At 43.8% G+C, this 25,064-nt stretch overlaps 1 protein-coding gene across 1 annotated transcript in view; it reads left to right on the forward strand.

Annotated features, from left to right (window-relative positions):
- The window catches only part of TRAIP (TRAF interacting protein), a 63,888-nt gene extending 41,732 nt beyond the window's left edge, over positions 1 to 22,156 (forward strand). Inside the window, exons 11-16 of the mRNA XM_076074260.1 lie at positions 859 to 947; positions 5,464 to 5,622; positions 8,251 to 8,290; positions 16,646 to 16,759; positions 17,382 to 17,432; positions 18,102 to 22,156. Coding sequence (XP_075930375.1) covers positions 859 to 947; positions 5,464 to 5,622; positions 8,251 to 8,290; positions 16,646 to 16,759; positions 17,382 to 17,432; positions 18,102 to 18,239 — 591 coding nt within the window. The 3' untranslated portion in view covers positions 18,240 to 22,156. The remainder of the gene's footprint in view (positions 1 to 858; positions 948 to 5,463; positions 5,623 to 8,250; positions 8,291 to 16,645; positions 16,760 to 17,381; positions 17,433 to 18,101) is intronic.
- The last annotated feature ends 2,908 nt before the right edge of the window (positions 22,157 to 25,064 follow it).

Genomic DNA, 25,064 nt, shown 5'->3' on the forward strand with positions numbered 1-25,064 from the left:
TCTATATATACACACACGCACGCACACCGGACAACTGCCATGTAAAGTTAAACATATGTAACTTGTCTCCTTTCTCAAATGAGCCACAGGGAAGTGGTCATCTCCACCGTTTGCTTCCGGGCCAGCGGTGGGAATTTCCTGTGTCCACGGTGGGGACCAGTCTCTCCAGAGGACATCGACTCTTGACTAGCCACAAAACGGTTTAACATTTTTAATTTTTAATTATCAATCCTTGAAGGATGACGGGCAGACGACACCCTCCCAACAGTGCTCGAACCGCACAGCACCGTTTGTGAATTGTCCCCAACAAAACGTATTAATTCACCCAGTTCTCCATTGTGAAACAGCACATCTACCGGGACTGCCTTTATCGGCGATGCATTGATGAGCTTTTCTTTTTCGATCTAGGTTCATGTTATTTGGGGGGAAAAAATGGTGCCTTATTGAATCAAATAATAATGGCCATTATTTGTGTCGCATAATGACGAGGAATGAAATTAATTGCCCTTCACACAATTCGAAGGATTGTGACAATTTGGGGTCACGATTCAACTCAAGAATGGACATTTTTTTTTGCCATCGCAATGCTTTTAGAATTTTTGAGGCTGCAGGCTTCATGCAAAGCAGTATAACACACACATTGAAGTAATTGCTTCATAAATGCATGATTCGATACGTGCGTCACGAGCATAATAATAAATGTCGGTTAATGATTACAGTTATCTTGCCTGATAATCGATTAATCTTTCCTAATAATTTCCCAGCACAATGTATCTTGTTTTCCCTGCACCCCTCAGTGGGGTCTCCGCTCTTGATGTTGTCGGACAATTGGATGTGTTTATGTGTCCTCCCTTGTAGAGCCTTAAGAAGAAGGTGGATTTCCTGCAGAAGACCCTCAGTTCACCATGCCGAGCTAATGAAGCCATCATCCGGCTAATACAGGAAAGGTGAGTAATGGAGCGGGTACAAGGACAGAGATTTTTCGGGCAAGTGGCGTTAGGTAGCACCATTGAAGGTCGGCACGGCACATAAGGGGGTTGGGTGGTCAGCACCACGCTTGACGGCTGTTGTTTCCCCAGTGGCGATGTTTACACACCTTAACCAGGTCGAGTCACACACCTTAACCAGGTCGAGTCACACACCTTAACCAGGTCGAGTCACACACCTTAACCAGGTCGAGTCGACCTAGGGGAGGCCCAGGACCCGTTCAGATAATCGTCACTGGTGCTGGTGGCCGTGAGCTGGATTCTTACATTCTTCTTGCTTTAACCCAAGCCACCCTTGCAATAGAAGCAATGTTTCACGTGTCTCAGTGGGTTTATTTCTTCTGATTAAACAGGATACAATAACACGAACCATTTACTACTTGCATAGAACCACTTACTTGACTGACCACGGGGATGTGATGAGTTTATGTGCTGAGTCAACTCCTGACCATGATTTGTGTTCTGTGCTGCGCTGATTATTTAATGTCTCAACCCCTGGCATTGGTAGACATATGCAGTTGGTTGGTCCATATGTGCAATCTGTCCCAGGCTCGTGACCTAAAGTGAGTTTGTGGAGCCACCGTGTGGTAGCTCTTGAAATAACCTGACGTGATATTTAATGCAAAGTGGGACAGGCTCAAAATAGCACTCATGCAGTTTGATCAACGATAGCAGATGGCACCATACATTTGGTATTTATGACAAGAGATTAAACATTTTTTGCGGGGGGTGGGACAGCTTATAATTTTAGCAGCGCACAGAGGTGTGAATTGAATGTATAAGAGCTCTCGGCCCAGACCACCAGCTTAAAAGAACCTGAATGAATATCGCCAAGACCAATTCAGAGTTGAGAAAATGTGGCCATCCCAACAGGAAGCAATGTAACAAAAATACATAACTGTAGACCGTTTTTTTTTAATCATTTGGACTCGTCGGTCAGAGTACAGTTAATGTTTGCTGCTGCCGTATGCCTCTGGGAGCCCCATATATGGAGAGGCCTTGTGAGCACTTGCCCCAGAGTAATGATAATTTATATCTGTAATTGAAGATAATTTATCACAAAGTCATTAATGTAGACTTGGAAACAAACAGCTTTCACAACACACTTTGGTGTGTGTTGAGAATAGCGTCCTGAATTCACATTTCAGCTATTGGCAAAAAGCTGTAACCTTTTGGTGGTTTGGTAACTTACTCTTTGGTTCTTTCCGTAAAGTCAACCACAGAAAGAAAACTGCTGAAGTAGTCTTTGTTGTTCCACCTGATGAAGATTGCTCATGTTGCGATCGAAAAGTCGTGATTTGTTTTATTTTATTTCTGCCTATGTGACTTTACCGAAAGAACCAAAGAGTATGGATTCCTGCAGTCACAAAAGCCTCAAATCAAGGTTTGGTAACTTGTTATTACCTTCCTCTAAGCCTTGACCCAGTTTCGGAGTTCAAATCCAAGACACCCACTGGACATTAAACACGCACTCATGTTTTGCGTATGTGGTGTTCTTTGTGCAACAATCTTTTCACTGGAAGTAATCTTAATTTTGTCATCCGTGCCAATTGCTTCTCACAACGATGGTCACACGCAAATGTGTTTGCTGAATTCAGGCCGCCGCCTTGGTGGCACCGTAAGCGGCCGCATTCCTCCGCAATGTCACGAGTTCAGATCCGAGTCTGGGTTCGACTCGGAGCCCCATCCTTCTCACGGTGGAATAAACAAATTGCCTGCCGGAGAGAAGCCAACCGGGGTTGTCTTATGGAGAGACTGGCTCTTGCCCCTTCACGAATGTCGTATCGCCACTGCTGGCTTTTAGGGGACACCATCGGAGGTGAACACGGTCCAAGCCTCGTGAGAGCAGGGGAACCACTTGGACATTGACAATGTTCTTCACTCTAATGGGCTTTAAGAGCTTTTTTAAAATCTATATACGGGTGCTACGTTCCATTAGGTTTTAGAACAATACAGAGGAAATTCGATTTCTCAAGCATCTTAATGTGACCGCGTACCAAGATGCTGTACAGGGAGTGAGGCACTTGCGTGCGCCTTGGGGCTTGTGATAGAGGAAGGATTATTTTAAGAAGCCAAGGTGGTGATTTTTGTTTGGTGAAGAGCAGGCTAGCACATGGCAGAAAGGAACGGAAGACTTAAATATCAGAGGTCATGCTCAAATACAGTGAGGGAAAAAAGTATTTGGTCCCCTGCTGATTTTGTATGTTTGCCCACTGACAAATAAATGATCAGTCTATAATTTTAATGGTAGGTTTATTTGAACAGTGATAGACAGAATAACAACAACAAAATCCAGCAAAACGCATGTCAAAAATGTTTGAAATTGATTTGCATTTTAATGAGGGAAATAAGTATTTGGCCCCCTCTCAATCAGAAAGATTTCTGGCTCCCAGGTGTCTTTTATACGGGTAACGAGCTGAGATTAGGAGCACACTCTTAAAGGGAATGCTCCTAATCTCAGCTTGTTACCTGTATAAAAGACACCTGTTCCTCAGAAGCAATCAATCAGATTCCAAACTCTCCACCATGGCCAAGACCAAAGAGCTCTCCAAGGATGTCAGGGACAAGATTGTAGACCTACACAAGGCGGGAATGGGCTACAAGACCATTGCCAAGCAGCTTGGTGAGAAGGTGACAACAGTTGGTGCGATTATTCGCAAATGGAAGAAACACAAAAGAACTGTCAATTTTCCTCGGCCTGGGGCTCCATGCAAGATCTCACCTCGTGGAGTTGTAATGATCATGAGAACGGTGAGGAATCAGCCCAGAACTACATGGGAGGATCTTGTCAATGATCTCAAGGCAGCTGGGACCATAGTCACCAAGAAAACAATTGGTAACACACTACGTGGTGAAGGACTGAAATCCTGCAGCGCCCACAAGGTCCCCCTGCTCAGGAAAGCACATATACATGCCCGTCTGAAGTTTGCCAATGAACATCTGAATGATTCGGAGGACAACTGGGTGAAAGTGTTGTGGTCAGATGAGACCAAAATGGAGCTCTTTGGCATCAACTCAACTCGCCGTGTTTGGAGGAGGAGGAATGCTGCCTATGACCCCAAGAACACCATCCCCACCGTCAAACGTGGAGGTGGAAAAATTATGCTTTGGGGATGTTTTTCTGCTAAGGGGACAGGACAACTTCACCGCATCAAAGGGACGATGGACGGGGCCATGTACCGTCAATTCTTGGGTGAGAACCTCCTTCCCTCAGCCAGGGCATTGAAAATGGGTCACGGATGGGTATTCATGCATGACAATGACCCAAAACACACGGCCAAGGGGACAAAGGAGTGGCTCAAGAAGAAGCACACTAAGGTCCTGGAGTGGCCTAGCCAGTCTCCAGACCTTAATCCCATAGAAAATCTGTGGAGGGAGCTGAAGGTTCGAGTTGCCAAACGTCAGCCTCGAAACCTTAATGACATGGAGAAGATCTGCAAAGAGGAGTGGGACAAAATCCTTCTTTGAGATGTGTGCAAACCTGGTGGCCAACTACAATAAACGTCTGACCTCTGTGATTGCCAACAAGGGTTTTGCCACCAAGTACTAAGTCATGTTTTGCAGAGGGGTCAAATACTTATTTCCCTCATGAAAATGCAAATCAATTTATAACATTTTTGACATGCATTTTTCTGGATTTTGTTGTTGTTATTCTGTCCCTCACTGTTGAAATAAACCTACCATTAAAATTATAGACTGATCATTTCTTTGTCAGTGGGCAAACGTACAAAATCAGCAGGGGGTTCGAATACTTTTTTCCCTCACTGTATGGTACGAAATTGTTCACGGGACTGTGTTGGGCTATTGTGTGACGTTTGAGTGAATGGCACCACAGATGCATAGGTTGGAAACAGGTGGGATGATGTATGCACGAATGTATGGGTAGATTGGTGAAAGATGAAGGAAGATGAGCTAGTCCAAAATGTAAATGTTCAATATTAGTACATAACCATTAAGAGTAACAGACAACTGCATGGATGATTCATTATTAATATTATGCTTATTTACCCAGAAATGCCTCACTGAGTCTCAATACACTCTTTGAAGGTCCTGCCAAGTTTGCAGAGTAGGGGGCAATTTTGCTGCGTGTCATCTTAATTGAGTAATTTACAGGTAATTTTTCAACATTGGGATTTCTTTTTGCCAGCACCATTTACATTGACTGGGATTTTTTGTTTATTTGTTCTTTAGCTATGATAGGAAACCGGAGAACCCAGTGGAACCCCATGCGGAACAGGGGGTGAATATGCACAGTCCACACAGAAAGGCATCCAGGACATGAATCGAACCCAGGCTCTTCTTTGTGCGAGGCACTTGTGTTACCACTGCGCCTCCCCTGCCACCCTGTAGAGGGAAATTTAGTCGGTCATGGGCAGAGGAAGAGAGTAACCACAGTGATGCTGTGTCGGTTCTGCATACATGCAGTAGATAAGGCGATTGATTGATTGATGGTTGGGTTGGACCATGTGACGTGCAGCCCAGCGCCACTGGAGCTGCGGAGGCCAGAAAGGGGGCAGTTCGTGCATCTCGACCCGGACGGATTCTACAGCCCGGACACGCCGGAGCCGCCTCCCCAGCCGGGCACCTCCGCAGGCGGCCCTGCCAAGCGCAAGCACGCCGACGGCTTGGCCGAGAAGTACGGCCTCCACCCCAACTCATTCACACGCACACACACGCACTTGTGTGTTCGCGTGCACATACACACATGTCTCTCTCCCCGTGGTCTTGTGGGATTTTTCTCTGGGTCCTCTGGCTTTTCCCTCCATATTTATAATCAATATCGCGCGTTTAGAGTATATGGCTGTTTTGCAATTTTCACGTAATAAGCCACTTCGTTGAGCTATCATTTGTGGCCAGGTCCTTTATGAAGCGGAGCTATATGGCTCAGTGGGCCTTACCTGGTAAAACATTTTTTTTTAATGAGATGAGATTGCGAAATGGATTAGACTGATGAATGCACGTTTAGAGGAGTATATGGCTGGATGGAGTCGATGGACAAGTAGAAGGGTGGATGAGTCAACGAATGGATGGCTGATTACAGGGGGTTCAGCTGCGTTGCCATTGTGGCTGTTAAAAGATGATGTGAATCTCTCCGCAGGAAGATGATTCTTCATAACAGGTGCAGTGTCTCGATACTTCTTTAGAGATATTAGCCACACTTGACAAAAAAAAACAAAGATCCCCCCCCATATAGCCTTAACCGACTGTTTGGGCAAGGGCTCATCGCGAACAGCACCTATGAAGGCCGACGCGGCACATGAGGGTGTGGGTGGCCAGCACCAATGCTGATGTTTACACACAGAACCTGGTACTCATTTGAAGCTAGATCGACCTTGGAGAGAGGCCCGGGGACTGGTAATGCTCTCTGATGTTGGCCGTAAGCAGAAATCGAACTTGTTAGCAGCACGGTGAGCTAACCGCTACATATATACTGCCTCCAAACATTCACACATGCAGCAGTGTACACATACCCACGCCTGCAAGCACGTGAGTGCACGAGCGCACTTGCGCAAGTGTACACGTGTGTACACATCTAACCACAAAGGCAAAGAACCTTTAACAGACTGCTTGGGCAAGTGCTGTGCGCGAGCGCATGGAATCTTTGCTAAGCTGGATTCACAATAGAATTGTGGCAGAAACCCATACAGTTATCTCCGTTAGAATCACATTTTTACGTGGGAATATAAATGGCCAATTAGAATTTGGGGTTGAAACATGGGATTTGAATGTAGTTCCTTGACCATCGCCCCACCCTCCTGGTATGCAAGTGTGATCAATTCCCCACAATTCACACAAAAACACATGGATGCAATGTGTAATGTGCATTGCTTGGTAATGGGAATAATTTTATTTTGTGCTAATCATGTGAAAACTAGTTATTTAAAGACTCACATTGCAGGCATTCATCGTTGTCAATATACGTCTTGTTTCCACTCCCGTTTCAGTCGACAGGCTGCCATTCATTTCTCCGAGCTTAATAAAATAAGTACCACTTTTGTAAGAAATTAATAGTGGTCATTCTTCTAAGTACAGAGTGGCCCCTGCCATTAGAATATAGAATTTATATGACTGGTCTCGGGACCACTGACAGAGTAGAGCACTGTTGTCTTGTTCGTTAGAGCGGGGCAACGGCAGATTTATTTTAGGTTTTACGGCTTAACAAGCATCTGTGTCGCCCCTTGCGCCAAATCGCTTAAACAGTGCTTGTTGTTCGGATAATGTCCGTATTGCAGGCAATTTGTGGCCTACGCCCCATTTGCCAGCTACAAAAGCAACAACGGAGAATGTATTGCTCCGTTTTGCCTCGGATGGTTGAACGGAAGGGGCTGCTGCTCGCAAGAGTAATGGTTTGCTGTAATGAAGCTTGGCACGTGAGGCTAACTGCGGTGTAAATCACTTAGGGGGTTGGGGCCTTCGTCATGCCTATCTAAAATGTGGTGTGCCCAGAGGTTAATTTCCTTACTCGCCTGCATTTTCGTCAATCTTACCTTTTAAATTATAGGGTAAAAATAAAAAAAAAATGTATTGCTTGTAATTTCTTCGTCGGAGCATTGAGCCTGCCTCTGACGTTGAGGGACCCGAGGTTAAAATGCGGCGTTGTATCCATCTGTGATTGAAACCAGATGTTCAGGTCGAATTATAAATGATCGTCTCAAGCCAGTGAGCTGCATGGAAGAAACCATAATGTAATCTCCTGGTGACCATACGTCTTAGAGAGAACTCGTATCTGTTGCCCACCATGAACCAATGCTGAAATGTTGAAAATTCCACCTTTGTGGGAAATGTAATTAGGAGGTTGGTGATTATTCACTCTTACCTTTCTACAAGTAAAGAACCCCCCCTTTTTTTAAATAAATTTGTGGATGGGCCACTGTATTGTGTTAAGTTGCATTGAAAACTATACATTAGCTCATACAGTGCACGGTCAATATTTAAAATGTGCTTACGTGAGGGGACATTTTACATTCCCAGAGCATAGGCCAGTCTATCGGGCAATGTTGACGCTTTCTCAATGAACCCCCTACCAGGACCCAAGCTTGTTGTAACCTTCGACATTGCTAGCAAGTGCTACTGCCGCAACTTTGGACGGGATTGTTACGCGACGTAAAATGTGGCAGCCTTGGCTGTAAAGCGTGGACTTCACGATAGTGCTACGTTACACAGCACACTCTTCATAATGTTGCACACGACACACACACACACACAGATGATCGCCACACGTGTAAAACTGTGTGCTTGTGTTTCTTTTTGTGCGCATTTACAGAGCCGCAAAGCTTAGCAAGGCAGCTCCTTCTCACAACAAGGCAAGTTCTCACATTGGACACACACACACACACACGCGCATTCCAACGTTTAACATTTCACTGCTGGATGAAGGGTCTCCTCACACATGGCTGGCTGAGAGAGACATTTGATCATTATTTCAGCAGTACAGGTTTGTCAAGGTGGGTGGGAGAATGCAAAAGAATAGGGTTTTTTTTTTCCTGTACTGCTGTCTGCTGCACACAGCACATCTATTGCACCTGTCCTTTGTGCATTGTGGTCACCCGTCTTTTGTGCATTGTGGTCACCTGTCCTTTATGCATTGTGATCACCCGTCCTGTGTGCATTGTGATCACCCGTACTTTATGCATTGTGATCACCTGTCCTTTGTGCGTTGTGATCACCTGTCCTTTGTGCGTTGTGATCACCCGTCCTTTGTGCATTGTGATCACCCGTCCTTTGTGCATTGTGATCACCTGTCCTTTGTGCATTGTGATCACCCGTCCTTTGTGCATTGTGGTCACCTGTTCTTTGTGCATTGTGATCACCCGTTCTTTGTGCATTGTGATCACCTGTACTTTGTGCATTGTGATCACCTGTTCTTTGTGCATTGTGGTCACCCGTCCTTTGTGCATTGTGGTCACCTGTTGGGCATTGTGGTCACCTGTCCATGCACTAATCCAGCCTCAACCCGGCTTTGTTGCTGGGGGGGGTCTGGCGGAATCAGGCACATTAACGGGTGTTGTGATCTTGGGGCTTCATGTAATTACTGAAACAGTATCGATCTACGGCAGTGCTCTCAGATTGCCTCTCAACAATTTCTGGTTCCTGGCCACAAGAGAGGTGTTGCCCCCACTGTGGGGTTAAAACGCCTCGCCATCATGCGATGGGCACAATGGACTGACCATGGGTCTGAAAACACCAAAAGCGTAGCCATAGTCACAGGGCTCTCCCACATTATGACTCGGAGCAGTGGTTCTTGACCTGGTGTGCACGCACCCTCTGGGGGTGCGTGATGCCCTTTCTGGCGGTGCGAGGCATAGCCAGATTATTTTAGAAGGTAAATCTTCAAAGCGCAAATTAAGCACGGGCACCGAAGTACAACTACTTTGGTTCATGAAACCTACGTATTTATTAACATTCTACATTTTTTAACAGTTGGGAACCATAGGGGTGCAAGGCTGTGGTAAAGGTTAAGAACTGCTGACTTAGAAGGATGGTCACATGGCCCAGCAGGAGCAATCCACAATGACCTGCATAATGAAGTATGGTCAAACAAATCCCATGTGGAGGCCTTCATCCAGCACTTCAGAATCAGAATATTTATTTATGCTGGAGGAATCCGATGAGCTATGAAGCTCGTTTTCACAGATGTCGGGGCGGGTCAGAAAGTTCTAGCAACAAACAACACAAAAATATGATAGGAGTGCAAAGTGTACGAACGGTAATCAAATCACGAAAACTATTTTTTTATTTTTCCAGATAAGGCCCACTGAGCTATAAGCCTATTTTACACAAGCGACCTGGCCACAAACGACAGCTCAACGAAGTGGCTTATCATTATGAAATGTCTAGCAGCCAAATAATCTAAATAATCTGAATGCATGTTTCTAAATGTGGTGGGAAAAACCGGAGGACCCGGAGAAAAAAATCCAAGTGACCACGGGATCAAAAATGCAAACTTCAAATATGCAGACGTCAGGGTCGGTATTGAACGCCCCCGACCTCCTGCATACCAGGCGAGGAATATACCATCACACCACCATGGCAAAGGGCTGTAAAAGCAGTGGAAATTAATATGACGTTGGCTTATGCTTGTATACCACGAACCATGTAGACTCACGTGCTTTATTCAAATGTGTTAATGTAGCATTTGTTTTTGTACAGTCATGTGTCTAAGGCGAGATGCAAATTATCATGAAAGTGGATGGCCATAATAACCTCAGTGTTGCTGGCTGGCTGAAACTGGGACACATGCATTTGCTGAAAAATATTTGTTATGTTGTATTGGGATGTTTTATACTACTGCAATATGCTCAGCATAGTAAAGGTTAAATATGTGGGTAGGAATAAGTGGACTGATGTTGATAAATTAGGTGGGATTTATTGTAATTTTCAATCATTTAAATGTGTGTGTGTTTTGTGATTAATAATTTAAGAATTTTTCAATTATTGAGCACATTATGTGTGACAGTGAATGTACTATGTGGAACACAACGTGATTAATTATTCAGTGTCAGCATAGATGTTTTCTTATTAAATAATAATTATTTTAATCTGGAAGATATTTATACACTTTTTTCAAACGGTGTTTATTACGCACAAACACTGCCATTATTAAGTTGATAATTTATAATAATTTCGGCATTGTTGAGAAATCATTTCTATAATGTATGCATGAATGTATGATTGTGTGTGCGTGTTATATGTGGGCAGGCATTTGTATTATGGGGAACTGTGGGGCAGTGATTAGTGCACTCCATTACAATCCTGGGTAATGGATTGCGTTCCCAACCATGAATATGTAAATCTTAATCTTTCCTGGGCCTCCCCCTAGGTTGACTCGGCCACAAACGAGTGCTTTCTCAAATGTTTCGTGCTTACACACAGATTTGGTCAGAAATTATGCTGTCCACAATACTCGCTTTGCGTGGTGTGATTGCCTTAATAGGCGCTGGCTAACTGCACCTTACGAGACAGCCTTAAAGGCTTAAGTTGAAGACATTTGTTTTACGTAAATGCATTATAAAATTTGCACTGTGACAACAAGCCGAACACATATGTGCTTAAGTACAGCACAGTTATTTTTAGTATGTTACATTTTACATATTTTGTACACTTCCAAAGCCACATTGTATCAATTATTATTTGCAGCTAGTACTGTCTGTACATTTGCCCGCTTGTACATTGCATAAGGATTTGGCAGTAAGTGTGATGATGTCATCGCGTCATTATTCAGGCCTATAGAGTGATGTCACTGCAGCATAGCCATATGTTTGTTTTAAGAGACGATGACGTCTTGTTGAATGGGTTTCAATATAAGTACAGGCAGCCCCCAAGATACTAACGTCCGACTTACTTACGAACGAACCGCCGTAAGATGTTATTATTTTTACCGTCCGACCTGAGAACGTTCGGTCGTACTTACAAACCGAACCGCGGGACTATTTTGTTCGGCGGAGCGATCCTCCGCGAGACGTAATGAGTCCCAGCACAACGCCCCTCCCGACAAGCAAACCAGCACCAGGACTCAAGTTAAGTGAAAATATATTTTTAAAAAAATATTCTTTTCACGTTACTTTATGTTGTAATTTTATTTACTCTACAGTATTTATTAGAGTATCGCATGCAAATGTACAATATTTCTTCTTATTCATGAGTTGAAAAATGATTTCACTTTTTTGTTGAGCCATGACACATTTCAGAACGGGTCTCGGGAGCGTAACCCGTTGGTAAGTCGAGGACTGCCTGTGAATGGGAAAGCACAGCCTCCCAATAGTTCAACTCTACCAATACGACACGGGTCACCATTCTGGACGATTTTGGCTCCCTTACGTTTGTATTGGACGTTTTGTTAATATTTTGGGCGCGAATTGTTGATTGGGAAAGGCGACGATTTAGCTAAAAATGTCGTGTAGAGATATTTTTTGTTGTTGTGTGACTTAGCGGTTTGCGAGATGCAGCGCGTGACGGCCAGACTGGTGCATCTTATGTATAGATTCGTTGGGTGATTGAAACTGGCAGAGTGAATTTACAAAGATCAAATTGTAGCATGCACAATCTCTTCATTGTGGGAAGTTGAAAATAAATGTGTGGGGAAAACAGAATGTTTCACCCCGCATTTAATGGCTTTAAAGTAATTGCCAAAATAGCATTGTGAAAATTGTCGTAATTTTTGTACTTAAAAGTTAGTGTACATTGATATTAATGTGTTGCAATTGCAAGTGCTAGCAGTAAACGTGATTAAAAAGTTTTGATTTAAAGCTTTTGTGACTGCAGGGATTCATATTATTGGTTATTTCGGTAAAGTCGCGTAGAAGGGAAACAATAAAATAATAAAAATATAAATCAATCAATATAAATCAATAAAATAGTTTTATGTTTTTTTATTATTTTATTGTTTTCCTTCTACGTGACTTTACCGAAAGAACCAAGAATGTGATTGAAAAGGTTAATGAAAAGTGAATCGCATAAAAGTACTCTGGAAAAAAAAGAACTGGAAGCCTGGGGGAGTTCTGATTATGTTCCAAAGCATTGTGGGTAATGCTGAACACATTTGTGGAATAATTAGAATTGCGTTGAATAATTAATTGAACGGTTATGTTGAACAAACGACTTGTTATATCACATTGTTAAAAAGAAATGTTGGAATAAATTTAGCATGATAAGTCAATTATATTGTGGCTTATGGCACTGCTGTTGGATGCCCATAGTCTGGAGAATGCATATTCATGAGTTCATGATTACCAGTGGGATTTAAAAAATAATAACACAATGGGCTTTGTCAATTTGTTTTACAACGCTTGCTTCGGAGATGGTGAAATCAAAATTTGTTGTAATCATCTGCTTGTCTCGTTTGTTCAGGTGTACGTTTGCATTTCTTGTGCTGTGCTATCTGCAGTTGAATACGTTGAAGGGAAATAGTTTGATATTCGCCATAACATACACACGTGGCTGGCAATACAATTATTTGTAGTAATCCAGAATTAAATTGCATGCGTCCTTGTATTTCTTTCATCCGTTATAGGTTAATGCTCATCAGTGCTCGGCTCGCAGAAATCTGATTTTGGCGCGGCAAGACCTTACGATGGGGGGGGGGGTGATTCGCTGCTCTCACCCGAGTGGGGATCGCGTGCAGGGGCATGAAGGTTTATATGGGGATTTAGCGAGTTTACATCCTGCTCTTGGTCCAACTTAGCCACCCCGCTAGTCCATCGTCTCTCCTAGGGCAATACAATTAGGTCGTCTGTAGGAGGTGACGATGATTTTCTATATCACCCTGCCAGAGGAATATGGAATTTCGAGCAGTGGCTCAGAGAAGCCACCTGAGCTCAATTTACTATCCCTGTGGGTCATTTGTGAAAAGGAGAGATGCTGATATTTTTGGGTGCGTCAAAGGTTTCTATAAAGTGAGTGCAATGTGCATTGCAAAGTTTCGTAATTGTTTGCTTGCTAAAGATGCGAACATCCTCCCCATGTTAACGTTGACCACTTTTAGATAGCAAATTGTTATTCGGTAGTCTTTGCTTTTGTATACTTGTTCACTGCATTGATTGCCTGCCCCATACACAGTCACAGCGTGTCCCTGCCAGCATTGGCACAGGGATGTGCTCCTATTCATTGGTAAGCTTGACGCGTCCGTGTATATTTCATAATGCATACCGTGGGGGAGCCGGTCTCCTCGGTACAACCGCTGTTGATGTCACAAGACTGGAGATTGTCTGGCTGAGCTCACCCTCAATTGGAATTTGAACCTACGGGAATCTAAGTCGAGTGCTCTAGCCACTGTGCCACACAGCTGGAAGACGCGCGTAGTTAAAGTTGGAATTTAATTTGAAGCAACAATTTTATCGTTTTCATATAACTGCTGAAATAGCATTTTGTGGATTATACCACCGAAAAATATGATCATGTTTTTTTATCTAGGGTTTATTATGGTGCTCATATTTCAAATGTATTCTGATTAAATTGTGCACTTCTCACGTCGTATTTTTGTTTACATGAAAGAAAAACAAATTAACTTAAAATTGAACATTAGAAGTTTTCATTGCAAGAAGATAGCACAACCTAATCCATATTGCAAAAAAATAATGTTTAAGTCAAACCTGATAAAATGGCCAATTCTTATTCCTTTTGTAGATTACATTTTTAGCATGCATTAAATCTTTTCTAGTTTGGTACGAAAGATCTGTTTTATAATTTATCGTACATGGACAAATGCTTGATTAAAATTTCGTATGTGATATCAAAGCTGCTTAGCATTGCCTTTGGCACTTACTTTGACATGAACTTTGTGTTTCAATGTTATATGCTGCTTCATGTCAGGACTGTTTTATTGATAATTTACCCAGCTTTTTTATATTCTTGGTTCTTTCGGTAAAGTCACATAGAAGGGAAACAATACAATAATAAAAATATAAAACAAAATTCTCACGACGTTTCAACTGCAACACGAGCAATCATCAGGTGTGAAAACCACAGCAAGAAAATTTGAAAAAAGTGGCGGGTTTTTTTAACGTTAGCACCACGGAGAGCGATTTGGCAGTTATTCAGATGGACGAGTCCATCTATGTTCGGAAAAGAGGAGGGGGGAGACGAAAATAATGGATGCGGTCTGAAAGCCGCCGTAAGCGTGAACAATCAATTAAGACCCGAAATGGTTTATCAAATCCTTCCAATGATTGCTAAGCCAGAATCCATCTTCTCTGTTGAAATTTTCTCTGTGTTTGTATATGTGGATAGCCTCATGAATGAATCTCTCATGGTAGCCAGATGGCTTGCAAATAATCTCTGTCTTGGAGAAGTCAATGTCATGTGAGCCTACTGAATTATAACAGTGATCTGCCATGGCCGAAGTGTTGGTCCTACCGTGTTTTAGGTCTGCTTTGTGTTCACGAATGCGGTCCGAGACATGGCGTTTGGTTTATCCAATGTAACTACTACCACAGAGGCAACTTAGTTTGTAGACACCAGGGTACTGTATGTCCGGAATCACATCTTTTACAGACAGAACCAGATCACGGATTTTATGTAATGTGTTGAATCGGACCTGGATCTTGTGTTTATTCAAGATTTTGGAGATCTTTTTTGTGATCCCCGCAATGTAGGGTAAAGTGATGGTTTTGAAAAGCTCCTCAAGAGGGTCCTTCTTCATGGTTGGAGTGATAGCTTTGCGGATTGTGTAGTCGGAGTAACCATTAGCCTTCAGAGTTACATTGGAGAAACCAAACGACATGTCTCGGACCGCATTCGTGAACACAAAGCAGACCTAAAACACGGTAGGACCAACACCTCGGCCTTGGCAGATTACTGTTATAATTCAGCAGGCTCACATGACATTGACTTCTCCAATACAGAGGTTATTTGCAAGCCATCTGGCTACCATGAGAGATTCGTTCATGAGGCTATCCACATATACAAGCACAGAGACAATTTCAACCGAGAAGATGGATTCTATCTTAGCAATCATTGGAAAGATTTGATAAACCATTTCAGTTCTTAATTGATTGTTCACGCTTACATTGGCTTTCAGACAGCATACATTATGAAATTTCGTCTCCCCCCTCCTCTTTTCAAAATATAGATGGACTAGTCCTGGGTAAACTGCCAAATCGCTGCGCGTGACGCTAACGTTTTTTTTTTAAATAAATAAATGCGCCGTTTAAAAATACATTTATGCAAACCAACACACCTGAAGATGACCGTTTGAGTTATGGTCGAAACGTCGTGAGAATTTTTTTTATTGTTTTATATATATATTTTATTATTTTGTTGTTTCTCTTCAACGTGACTTTACCGAAAAAACTAAGAATATAGATGGACTCGTCCATCAGAATAACTGCCAAATCGCTCTCCGTGGTGCTAATGTTAAAAAAACGCCACTTTTTTCAAATTTTCTTGCTGTGGTTTTCATACCTGATGATGATTGCTTGTGTTGCAGTCGAAACGTCGTGAGAATTTTATTGTTTTATATTTTCATTATTTTATTGTTTCCCTTCTACGTGACTTTATCGAAAGAACCAAGAATATGAATCCCTCCAGTCACGAAAGCTTTAAATCAAAATTTAAACAGCTTTTGTTTACATTTCATGAATTCATATTGCTTTTTAAGATTTAAAATAATTATTGTTCAGGGATTGGCACGCTGTTGTACAATTATTTACATTGCAGTTTTTGGCTGACGTACGACATCAGAATAATTTGAGAAACATTCTAGGAGTGTTAAATCTTGCATAAAATTGATCCTGTCAACAAAGTGAAAGTGTCTCACTTCTTAAACAAGCAGTAGGGTGGTGCTTGCATCCTTTTCCAGCTCTGAACAGTGGCACATTTTTATGGTAATGGACAGTTTTTCACATAGGGCAAACACTTTTGGATTACATAGAGTAGTTGTATCGACCTTAGAGGGATGACTTGCTGGACGCTGTTAGACTTGGGAGGTAGGTTTTGTGACTATGCTATGCCTTGTGGAAGTGTTGAGGCAGCATTTCAGACGTGGGTTCCCAGGAACATTGTGTCGTGAAAGCGGAGAGCGCCCTGCACGTACTTAAAAGCCTCTTATTTACGTACGTACTTAAACGCTCATAATTAGACCATCAAGGAAGAGCCTTGCCGGCAGACATTGATGGCTGCGATGACGACGAAGCTGAGCGTTATCTTGTTCTCTTCATTTGCAGGATGAGAATGACAGCGAGGATGATATCAAGATGTCGCACTTTCTGAAGACCTCAACGCTGTTCAAGAAAAGGTCATACGTGGGCACACCCAAGGGCTGCTCGACAAAAGGCTCGGTGCGTACGAACAGGGCATTGACGATGCACGAACAGCGGTCAGGGGGGGGCCCTGATCTCTGGGATAGCCGAGCAAAAATATTTAGGATGCAAAACCTCGCCACCCTTGTCCTACTTGAAATCACCGTTTGACCTCCTTTTTTATTTCGCGTGCTTGCAGTTGCTGGCTACGCTTCGCAGATTTTACATTATGAATGTATTTTTTTTGTATGTGATGTGTTCTCTTAGCCTCGTGTGTATTTTTTGCGCCGGTCGTACCCCCCCCCCCCCACCAATTGTTGATGCACGACCTTGACCATGTACAGCAGTATTTGAAAAATAATGTTAATGTTGTTTCGCCATAACCAGGTTTCTGTCACCGGGTCCCCATCGAAAATGAGCATTTCTTGATAAATGGGTTTTACCTCTGCCAACATAAACCCAAAGCTATGTCGTGCTGTTGGCTCACAAGCTCAACTGACCATCACACAGTTGAGGGATATATTGAAGTGACAGCAGAAGTATTTTGCTTGAGCCATTGGCTAACTAGCTGGATATGTATTTACATGAATTCTTCACCTGAGAATGATGAAAAATAATATTCAAGAGAAATACTAATAATTGTTCCTTTCTCTGTGTTCAGGTGCGGACAGGTTTTGATGGGATGGGAGGAAGAACAAAGTTCATTGAACCTGTATCCTTTTCATGCATTGTCAAGAAATATGGCATTATCAAGTATATGAACACATTTGTCTGGATATGGAATGTATTAATGTATCTCTTTCCTGCCACTGTAAGGTCACACACTGTACAATATAGTAACATGGTACTGCATGTTTCGAACTTGGAACATTTCAATTTCGCATTTTGGTCAAGGATTAGCTCAGCCCATCGTCAGGTCAATAAAATGAGTATCTTTTAGTGGGTAGTTATCAATGGGTTTTCCTACAGAGAGGCTGGTACCCGTCATAATTTTGTGGAATTCACACCATGAGTGCAGAGCCACCAGTGGAGATCAGCAGTATCCCACCCCATGCAGCCCAGCACGAATTTCAGCACAAAATATAGGTTTCAAACAGGAGTACTATACTAAACTGAACTTTTTTTTTTGACCAGGTAAGGCCCACTGAGCTCTTTTTCAGAAGCGACTTGGCCACATGGATAGCTCCACGAAAGTGGCTTATCGCGTGGGGAATTTAGAGCAGACGAACAATCTGAAGCGCTTTTTTTCTAAACATGGAGACAAAAACCGGAGGACCCGGATAAAAAATCCACGCGACCACAGAGAGAGAGAGAGACGCGTAAAGTCCAAAACTATGCTCCACTGAATGGCGGTCAGCCCCTTGACTCGCTACCGCTGCAGACCAACGTGACTGAAATCCGCCCGGTGCTGGTGCCGATTAAGAAGAAAGTGGGCCGTCCACCCGGCGGGCTGGCGCGGTGCCCTCACAAAATAACCGTGCCGGAAAACCAGCCCAAGCTAGACGTCTTCCTCCAGTGACGACGTTGCACCGCCACCACCGCCTTGCAGTTCACCCTCAACCAGGGGTGGAGCCAGGATTTTGACTTTGGGGGGGGGCTGACTTCAATATTCTGAGATATCCAGTGTAATGTTTTTCAATGGGTGCCACAAATGTATAAAACACATTTTACTGGATTTGAACGCAGAGTTTATTAATAGGTCGGAGCCGCTGATGTGGCTAATAAGTTTGATAAGTTCGAAAGGCTGCCGCTCAAGCAGCCTGCAGGGCAGCACAAGGTGGCAGCCTGCAGGGCAGCACAAGGTGGCAGCCTGCAGCATTTTGCAGCAGCCGGATATCCGGTTATCCCGATTACCGACTTTCCCAAAATTTCAGGGGGGCTGAGCCCCCCCCAGCCCCCCCTATGGCTCCGACCCTGCCCTCAACTCCCTGCCCCCACCACCCCCCCACCCACCTTGGCGTCCTGGGCATATCTTTTTGTATTTTACCAGGTAAGGCGCCACTTGAGCTATAAAACTATTTTTCAGAAGCGACCTGGCTGTCACAAATGATAGCTGAACAGAAGTGGCTTATCATCATCATCTGGAAATGTATAGCAGCCACATACTATGAATGCATGTTGATGATTCCGGAGGACCTGGAGAAAAATCCACACAACCACGGGGAGAGACATGCAACTCCAAATATACAGCAGCAGGCGTCAGAGTCAGGATCGAACCCACGTCCTCTGGTATACCAGGCGAGGTAGTTAACATCTCATAGCCACCGTGATAATGATGATGAGAGAGAGACACAAACTCCAAATATACAGCACGCGTCAGGGTCGAGATCGAACCCACGTCCTCTGGTATACCAGGCGAGGTAGTTAACATCTCATAGCCACCATGATAATGATGATGAGAGAGAGACACAAACTCCAAATATACAGCAGCAGGCGTCAGGGTCGAGATCGAACCCACGTCCTCTTGTATACCAAGCGAGGTAGTTAACATCTCATAGCCACCGTGATAATGATGATGAGAGAGAGACACAAACTCCAAATGTACAGCACGCGTCAGGGTCGAGATCGAACCCACGTCCTCTTGTATACCAAGCGAGGTAGTTAACATCTCATAGCCACCGTGGTGCCCCAGTCATTGGCAACCTGTGGCTCCAGAGCCACATGCGGTTGCTCTTTAAGGACTGCTTCTTGTGACCGTTATTTATTGAGGACCGCCACCGTCTCTCATCCCACCCGACATGTGGGTCACGGACCCCCCTGGTGGTCTGAAGGGCTGCTACAGACGGGTCCGCGGAAAAGAAAAGCAATGACGTCCGTCGCCAAGGAATGTGCAATTTTAAAAGTCCGTCGTACTTTTGCGGGGTGTACGGAACGAGCATTTTTTTTGTGAAGGTCAAGGGGGGCAGTCCTACGGAGAGAATGAAAATTCCAGACTACTTGGGGGCATTCAACTGTTCTGCCCTGTGGCTTGTTCAGATGTGAAAACGCTTTTACTCTTGTCAATAGCTAACGTGGGTCATGGTTACAATTTGTGACCATAGCAATTGACTCGCAGTTGGAAAGTGAATTTGGAGCCTGTTCTTGGGTTCTAGTTGTATTAATGCCCTTTTTAACTATTTGGGAAACCCTCGGACACTTTTTTTTTACAGGAAGGCTCTGCATTGGCACGTTTAGCCAATTGTGTTAAGTGTTTGGCATGTGGCAGGAAATCTTGAGTACCCAATATTTAGTTTCAATTCACATAGACCAGATACGTGCAATCAATTTGGATGCAAACCCATTCTTGCTAAGCCATCTTAAAGCCACCTAGGGCTTAGGTTGACTCTGTCCATATATTCGCAACCTCAGTGCTGTATTGTTGGAAGTCAACCATCAGCGGTTGTCGTATGCAGAGAGCATGGGAGTAAAGTTTACATTCCTGCCTCAGGGCAACCAGCGCAGGTGAACGGTAGCTCAATGCTCGCTTAAGCAGCCTGCTGGAGACGCTGATGAGTCGGGTAATACGAATGCTCATCGTGTGTGTCATTTGTCAAGTGGAATATTCGATGGACTAGAATGCAAAGAGGAACATTCCAAAACAAATTATTATATGACCAAAAACTCTGAACAGTTTCTTTAGATGGTTGACTCCATTTGTGAGAAGAATACTTGTGATGTGTTAGTTGGAATATGTTGGTGTTAGCTGGAACATTTATATTGTTGCTGGTTGGTGTGATGGCCCAAACACCACCATTTGGTTACATCTGTATTTGCAACAGGAGTTGTTTACCACATTACGACCAATTTTTCTTAATTCTTAAATGTCAGTTATTGATGGATTTTCGAATTATAAATATCACGTTATGACCAGGTGGTGCAGTGTCAGAGCATTCGCAAAGGTTGGAAACTGAAATCCTTGTCAGGGGTCAACTTTGTCAGCCCTCTATATCATTAACATGAGCACCACTTTATGCGAAATAATTATCTCAGGGCTACCAACAGAGATGTGATCGCCACCCACTGCTGTGCTAAGCATTGAGACATCAGTGCTCCCGAACCCGGTATGCAGGAGGGGCGTGGGTTCGATTCCCCACCCCCTGACGTCTGTATATTTGGTGTTTGCATGTTCTCGCCGTGGTCGCGTGGATTTTTCTCCGGGTCCTCCGGTTTTTTCCTCCACATTTAAGAAGCGCGGATTTAGAATATTTGTCTGCTATAAATTTCCACATGATAAGCCACTTCGTTGAGCTATCATTTGTGGCCAGCTCGCTTCTGTAAAAGAGCTACATTGCTCAGTGGGCCTTACCTGGTAGAATAAAATTGGTTTCGTTGTAGCTTTTTAGTTTATAGATTTGTGATACAAAAGTTATTTACCTTTAAGAGCCCGAATCACTCTGGTCTTGAATCAAGCCACACAATTCTCCATAGCTTTATAAGACAATTCGTGCCCACGTAAGTGATTAGAATTGATCAGAAAGCCTGCATTTTAACAACTACAACAACATCTTCTTTGGTTCTTTCGGTAAAGTCACGTAGAATGAGAATAAAATAATAAATTGATAAAATAAAATAATAATATTCTCACGACGTTTCGGCCACAACACAAGAGGACTCCAGCGCTGTCCTACCAGACAGTCTCGTCCCTTCACCTGATGAAGGCCGCTTGTGTTGTGGCCGAAACGTCGTGAGAATATTATTGTGTTATTTTATTTTATCAATGTATTATTTTATTCTCATTCTACGTGACTTTACCGAAAGAACCAAAGAAGATGAATCATTGCAGTCACGAAAGCTTTAAATCGAAACTACAACAACACTTTGATCAGACTGTGTGCGTGTACATTTGTTGACTCGTCCGTGAAGCTTCACAGGGTGGACCAGACTTGTTGGCCCTGTGATTGCCAGTTATTGGAACATATTTGTACATTATTAGGAGCCTCGAAAAGATGTAGATTGAGCATTTTCAAATTCTACTTGAACGCGTATCTATTTTTAAATGCATTGTGGTTATTGTTTTGTATATTCTGGACACATGATATTTCCCGAGGCGATATAATTTGTGTGCTTACATGCTTTCTCTTTCATTCAAAGTCTTCGAATCTGTTTTTGTTCACCCATTTCAAAACTTTCCAGATGTTCTTACATATAAATACAGCAGTCCATCAACATTGTATAACATGCGAGAATTTAATAAAATGCTATTTCTTTACTCGGTTCTTTCGGTAAAGTCACGTAGATAGAAAATACGTTTCGATCGCAACACAAGCAACCGGTCATCAGGTGAGACAAATAGAGCAGGAGAACTGCTGACGAAGGAGGATCTCCTGCTGTGTTTGTCTCACCCGAGGACGTTTGATTGTGTTGCGATCGAAACGTCGTGATCTATTAATTTTCTATCTCTACGTTAATTTAGTCGAAAGAACCAAAAAGAGTGGATTCCTGCAGTCACGATGGCAATTTCTTTGTATGGCTGTTTTTTTTCTCCCGTCGTCAGTATTTACTCAATTTGTGTTCATTCAATTTGCGACCTATGTCAGATTGCATATTTTAGTACCTCCAACACCAAAGGTACTTCTGCTTCCAGCGCCCTTATTACATTACGCTTAGCAGATTCTGGCCCCTTTGAACTGGCGCGTGTGAGGGACGCCAGAAATTCAATGACAGGATAGAGTCATAATTCCATTGCATCGTAACGTAAGCAACACGTTCTAGAATATGGACAGCCGTGCAGGCATGGCGCAGCGCTGGTTCCCAGGACAGGCATTGGAGTGGCACCACAAGTTAGCTAAACCGGTGGTGATCAGACCAAGGCCGATACGTTGCAGGTTCTGGCACAAGGATGGATTGGTGAGGTGGAATGAACGGCGCTGAGCCATAATGACTTTGTGAACTTGACTGTTCACATTTGCATTTAAAAATGCTCATTTGTAATAACTGCCACGCGCCGTGGTTTTTGGAGCACTCAACTTAGTCTGGAGCTCGTACATTTAAAGTCCCTATTGGGTTAAAGTCAGCCAAGCTTAATAGTGGCAGTCCTACGGAGAAAGTGTCTCCTACCATGACAATGTGGAATTTCCATCGCTGGTGGAGAGAGGGGAGCGCTTTTCCATTTTTTTTCCATTTATTTTGGTATGGAAACTGATCTAATAACCAAATGTACTTTTGAACGGTTGTTGAACAACAGTTGGAACAATTGAACGGCAGAGGGCACTGAAGTCCCACCGAAGGGCTCTTGATTTCACACTCGGGCAAGATTGTGGACTGCAGAGCGCCTTCGATACGTTTTTTTTTAAATCCACGGCAGCACTTTGAATGCAAACCCGCGTACTTCATTCACCGTGCAGCTTTCTTAAAACCCCAGGGCATGGAGGGGGGGGGGGGGGGTCGACAACCAAAATAAGGAATTCGGTAAAAAGTCGCTATTTCAAGAGCCGCAATGCTCTGCGGTGAATCCGAGGCGACGGTGCTGGCTAAATAACGTCACGGCCCTTGAGGAGCCGTCGCAGTTTGCCGGCCCACTGCCCGAGAGAAACCTGCCCACGAGTTATATATATATAGAATGTATAAGGTGGAAATATAATTGTGCCATTCAAAAGGTGTGCTGCAATGTCTCTTACGCTTCACGACTCCACCGGCATCTGGTGTGTTCATCCCAGTTGTCTAATGTCATCCAGTGTTCTCAAATGCGTTCTTAATTTAGTTTAATCTGTCATCTGATGCCCTGTTTACAGCCATAAGGGCCAGTGATGCTGATGCCACACGTCCATGGCAGGGGTGAATATATCCACGTGACAACCGCTGTTGGCTTTGCCCACGAAGCCGGTATTCCATTGATTGACCCCACCCCCCGTAGGGATGAAGAACTTCGTTCAAATGACCATGGGGCATACGCCCAGCGGTGGGAGAAAAAAAATCCACATTGCTGTGGCACTGTCCAGTCTCTTCCGTAGGAGTGCTCCTCGTGCGTGGACCCCTAACGGATTGTAGTTGACCCCTGAATGGAATAGTAAAGTCTCAACTGTGTGTAGTAAAACATTGAAGTCTTTTTTATTTTTACCAGGTAAGGCACCATTGAGCTATATAGCTCTTTTTCAGAAACGACCTGTGTCCATACATGGCAGCTCAACGAGGCTTATCGCGTGGAAATTTGCAGCAGCCAAATACTCTCCAAACGCGAGATGTTGATTCTAAATGTGGAGTGAAAACCCGGAGGACCCGGAGAAAAATCCACGTGATCACAGGGAGAGACACCGCAAACTCCAATTAAACAGCAGGCGTCAGGGTTGGGATTGAGCCCACGACCTCCTGTATACCAGGTGAGGCAGTTAACATCTTACCACCGTGGAAATGTAGTCTGGCTCATCGATGTGGGTTATTTATGCATGCAATATAAATACGGGAGAAAATGTAGCAACTAGGGTAATAGAATGAAAATTAACGTCCATACTTAACTTTATTTTTTACAATGTATTTTCTTTTTTTAAAGTATAAAATCACGAACTCAAAACTCGCAGCGGTGTTGACTGCATTATGAAACAGTCGAGACTGCATTTGCCAGCTGTCGTTGGATGGTAATTGCTACTGAAGGGTGTCTATTTGCTTTGCACCGCCACAAGTTACGGGGGTTCAGCATTGAGGACGCGCGATCGCATTGCGGAATTCAACGGAGACATCGGTTTTTTTTTATGAGGAGCGCAAAACACACGAACCTCGCTTGCGAATTAAAGTAACGCCGGGCCGGTAAATCATCGTTATTCGGAGTGACGCTTCATTACTTAAAGAGGCATCCGATGAAGCGGTGAGAAACTACGCGTGTTCCCGCATAAATGTCATTCTCGCGCAATTTATTTTTGACGCAATGAGAGGCAATGCACACTGATGCATCATCGCTGTGTGTGTGACGCCTGCTTGCATGAGCACGCACGCCACCCACTGCCTCTCTTCCCCACAGGGAATTGCCAAATCGTGCCTGGCAGGTCACGGGACAAACCCCCAGGTGGTGCCATGGGGTTGGACTGGCTCAGATAACTCCCCGATGTGCCGCCTGGGGTCGCTTACTGTACCCACTTTCTCACTCCCATCCACAGTGAGTTATACGAAGTGGCTTTTTTATCTCTCGTTATTGTTATTGCCTATCCAAAACCTGTCCCGCTGAAGCAATACATCTCTCTGGATCAGCCCTCTTGTGTGTTTGTGTGGTTCTTTTGGGTACCTGCGGCTGGATGAGGGCCTCGGCAATGCCTCGTGAGTGTTGGGAGTGACTTTGCCATATTTCACCCCTCGCTGGCCACTCTGGGTTGTTGAAGGTGGCGGGAATAGCCACGGGGGGATAGTAAAGTACAACAATGGGGATGTATCTGCAACC

Source organism: Petromyzon marinus, chromosome 46, assembly GCF_048934315.1.
Source record: "Petromyzon marinus isolate PM22_M1 ecotype Great Lakes invasive population chromosome 46, UKy_Petmar_22M1.pri1.0, whole genome shotgun sequence".
NCBI lineage: Eukaryota > Metazoa > Chordata > Hyperoartia > Petromyzontiformes > Petromyzontidae > Petromyzon > Petromyzon marinus.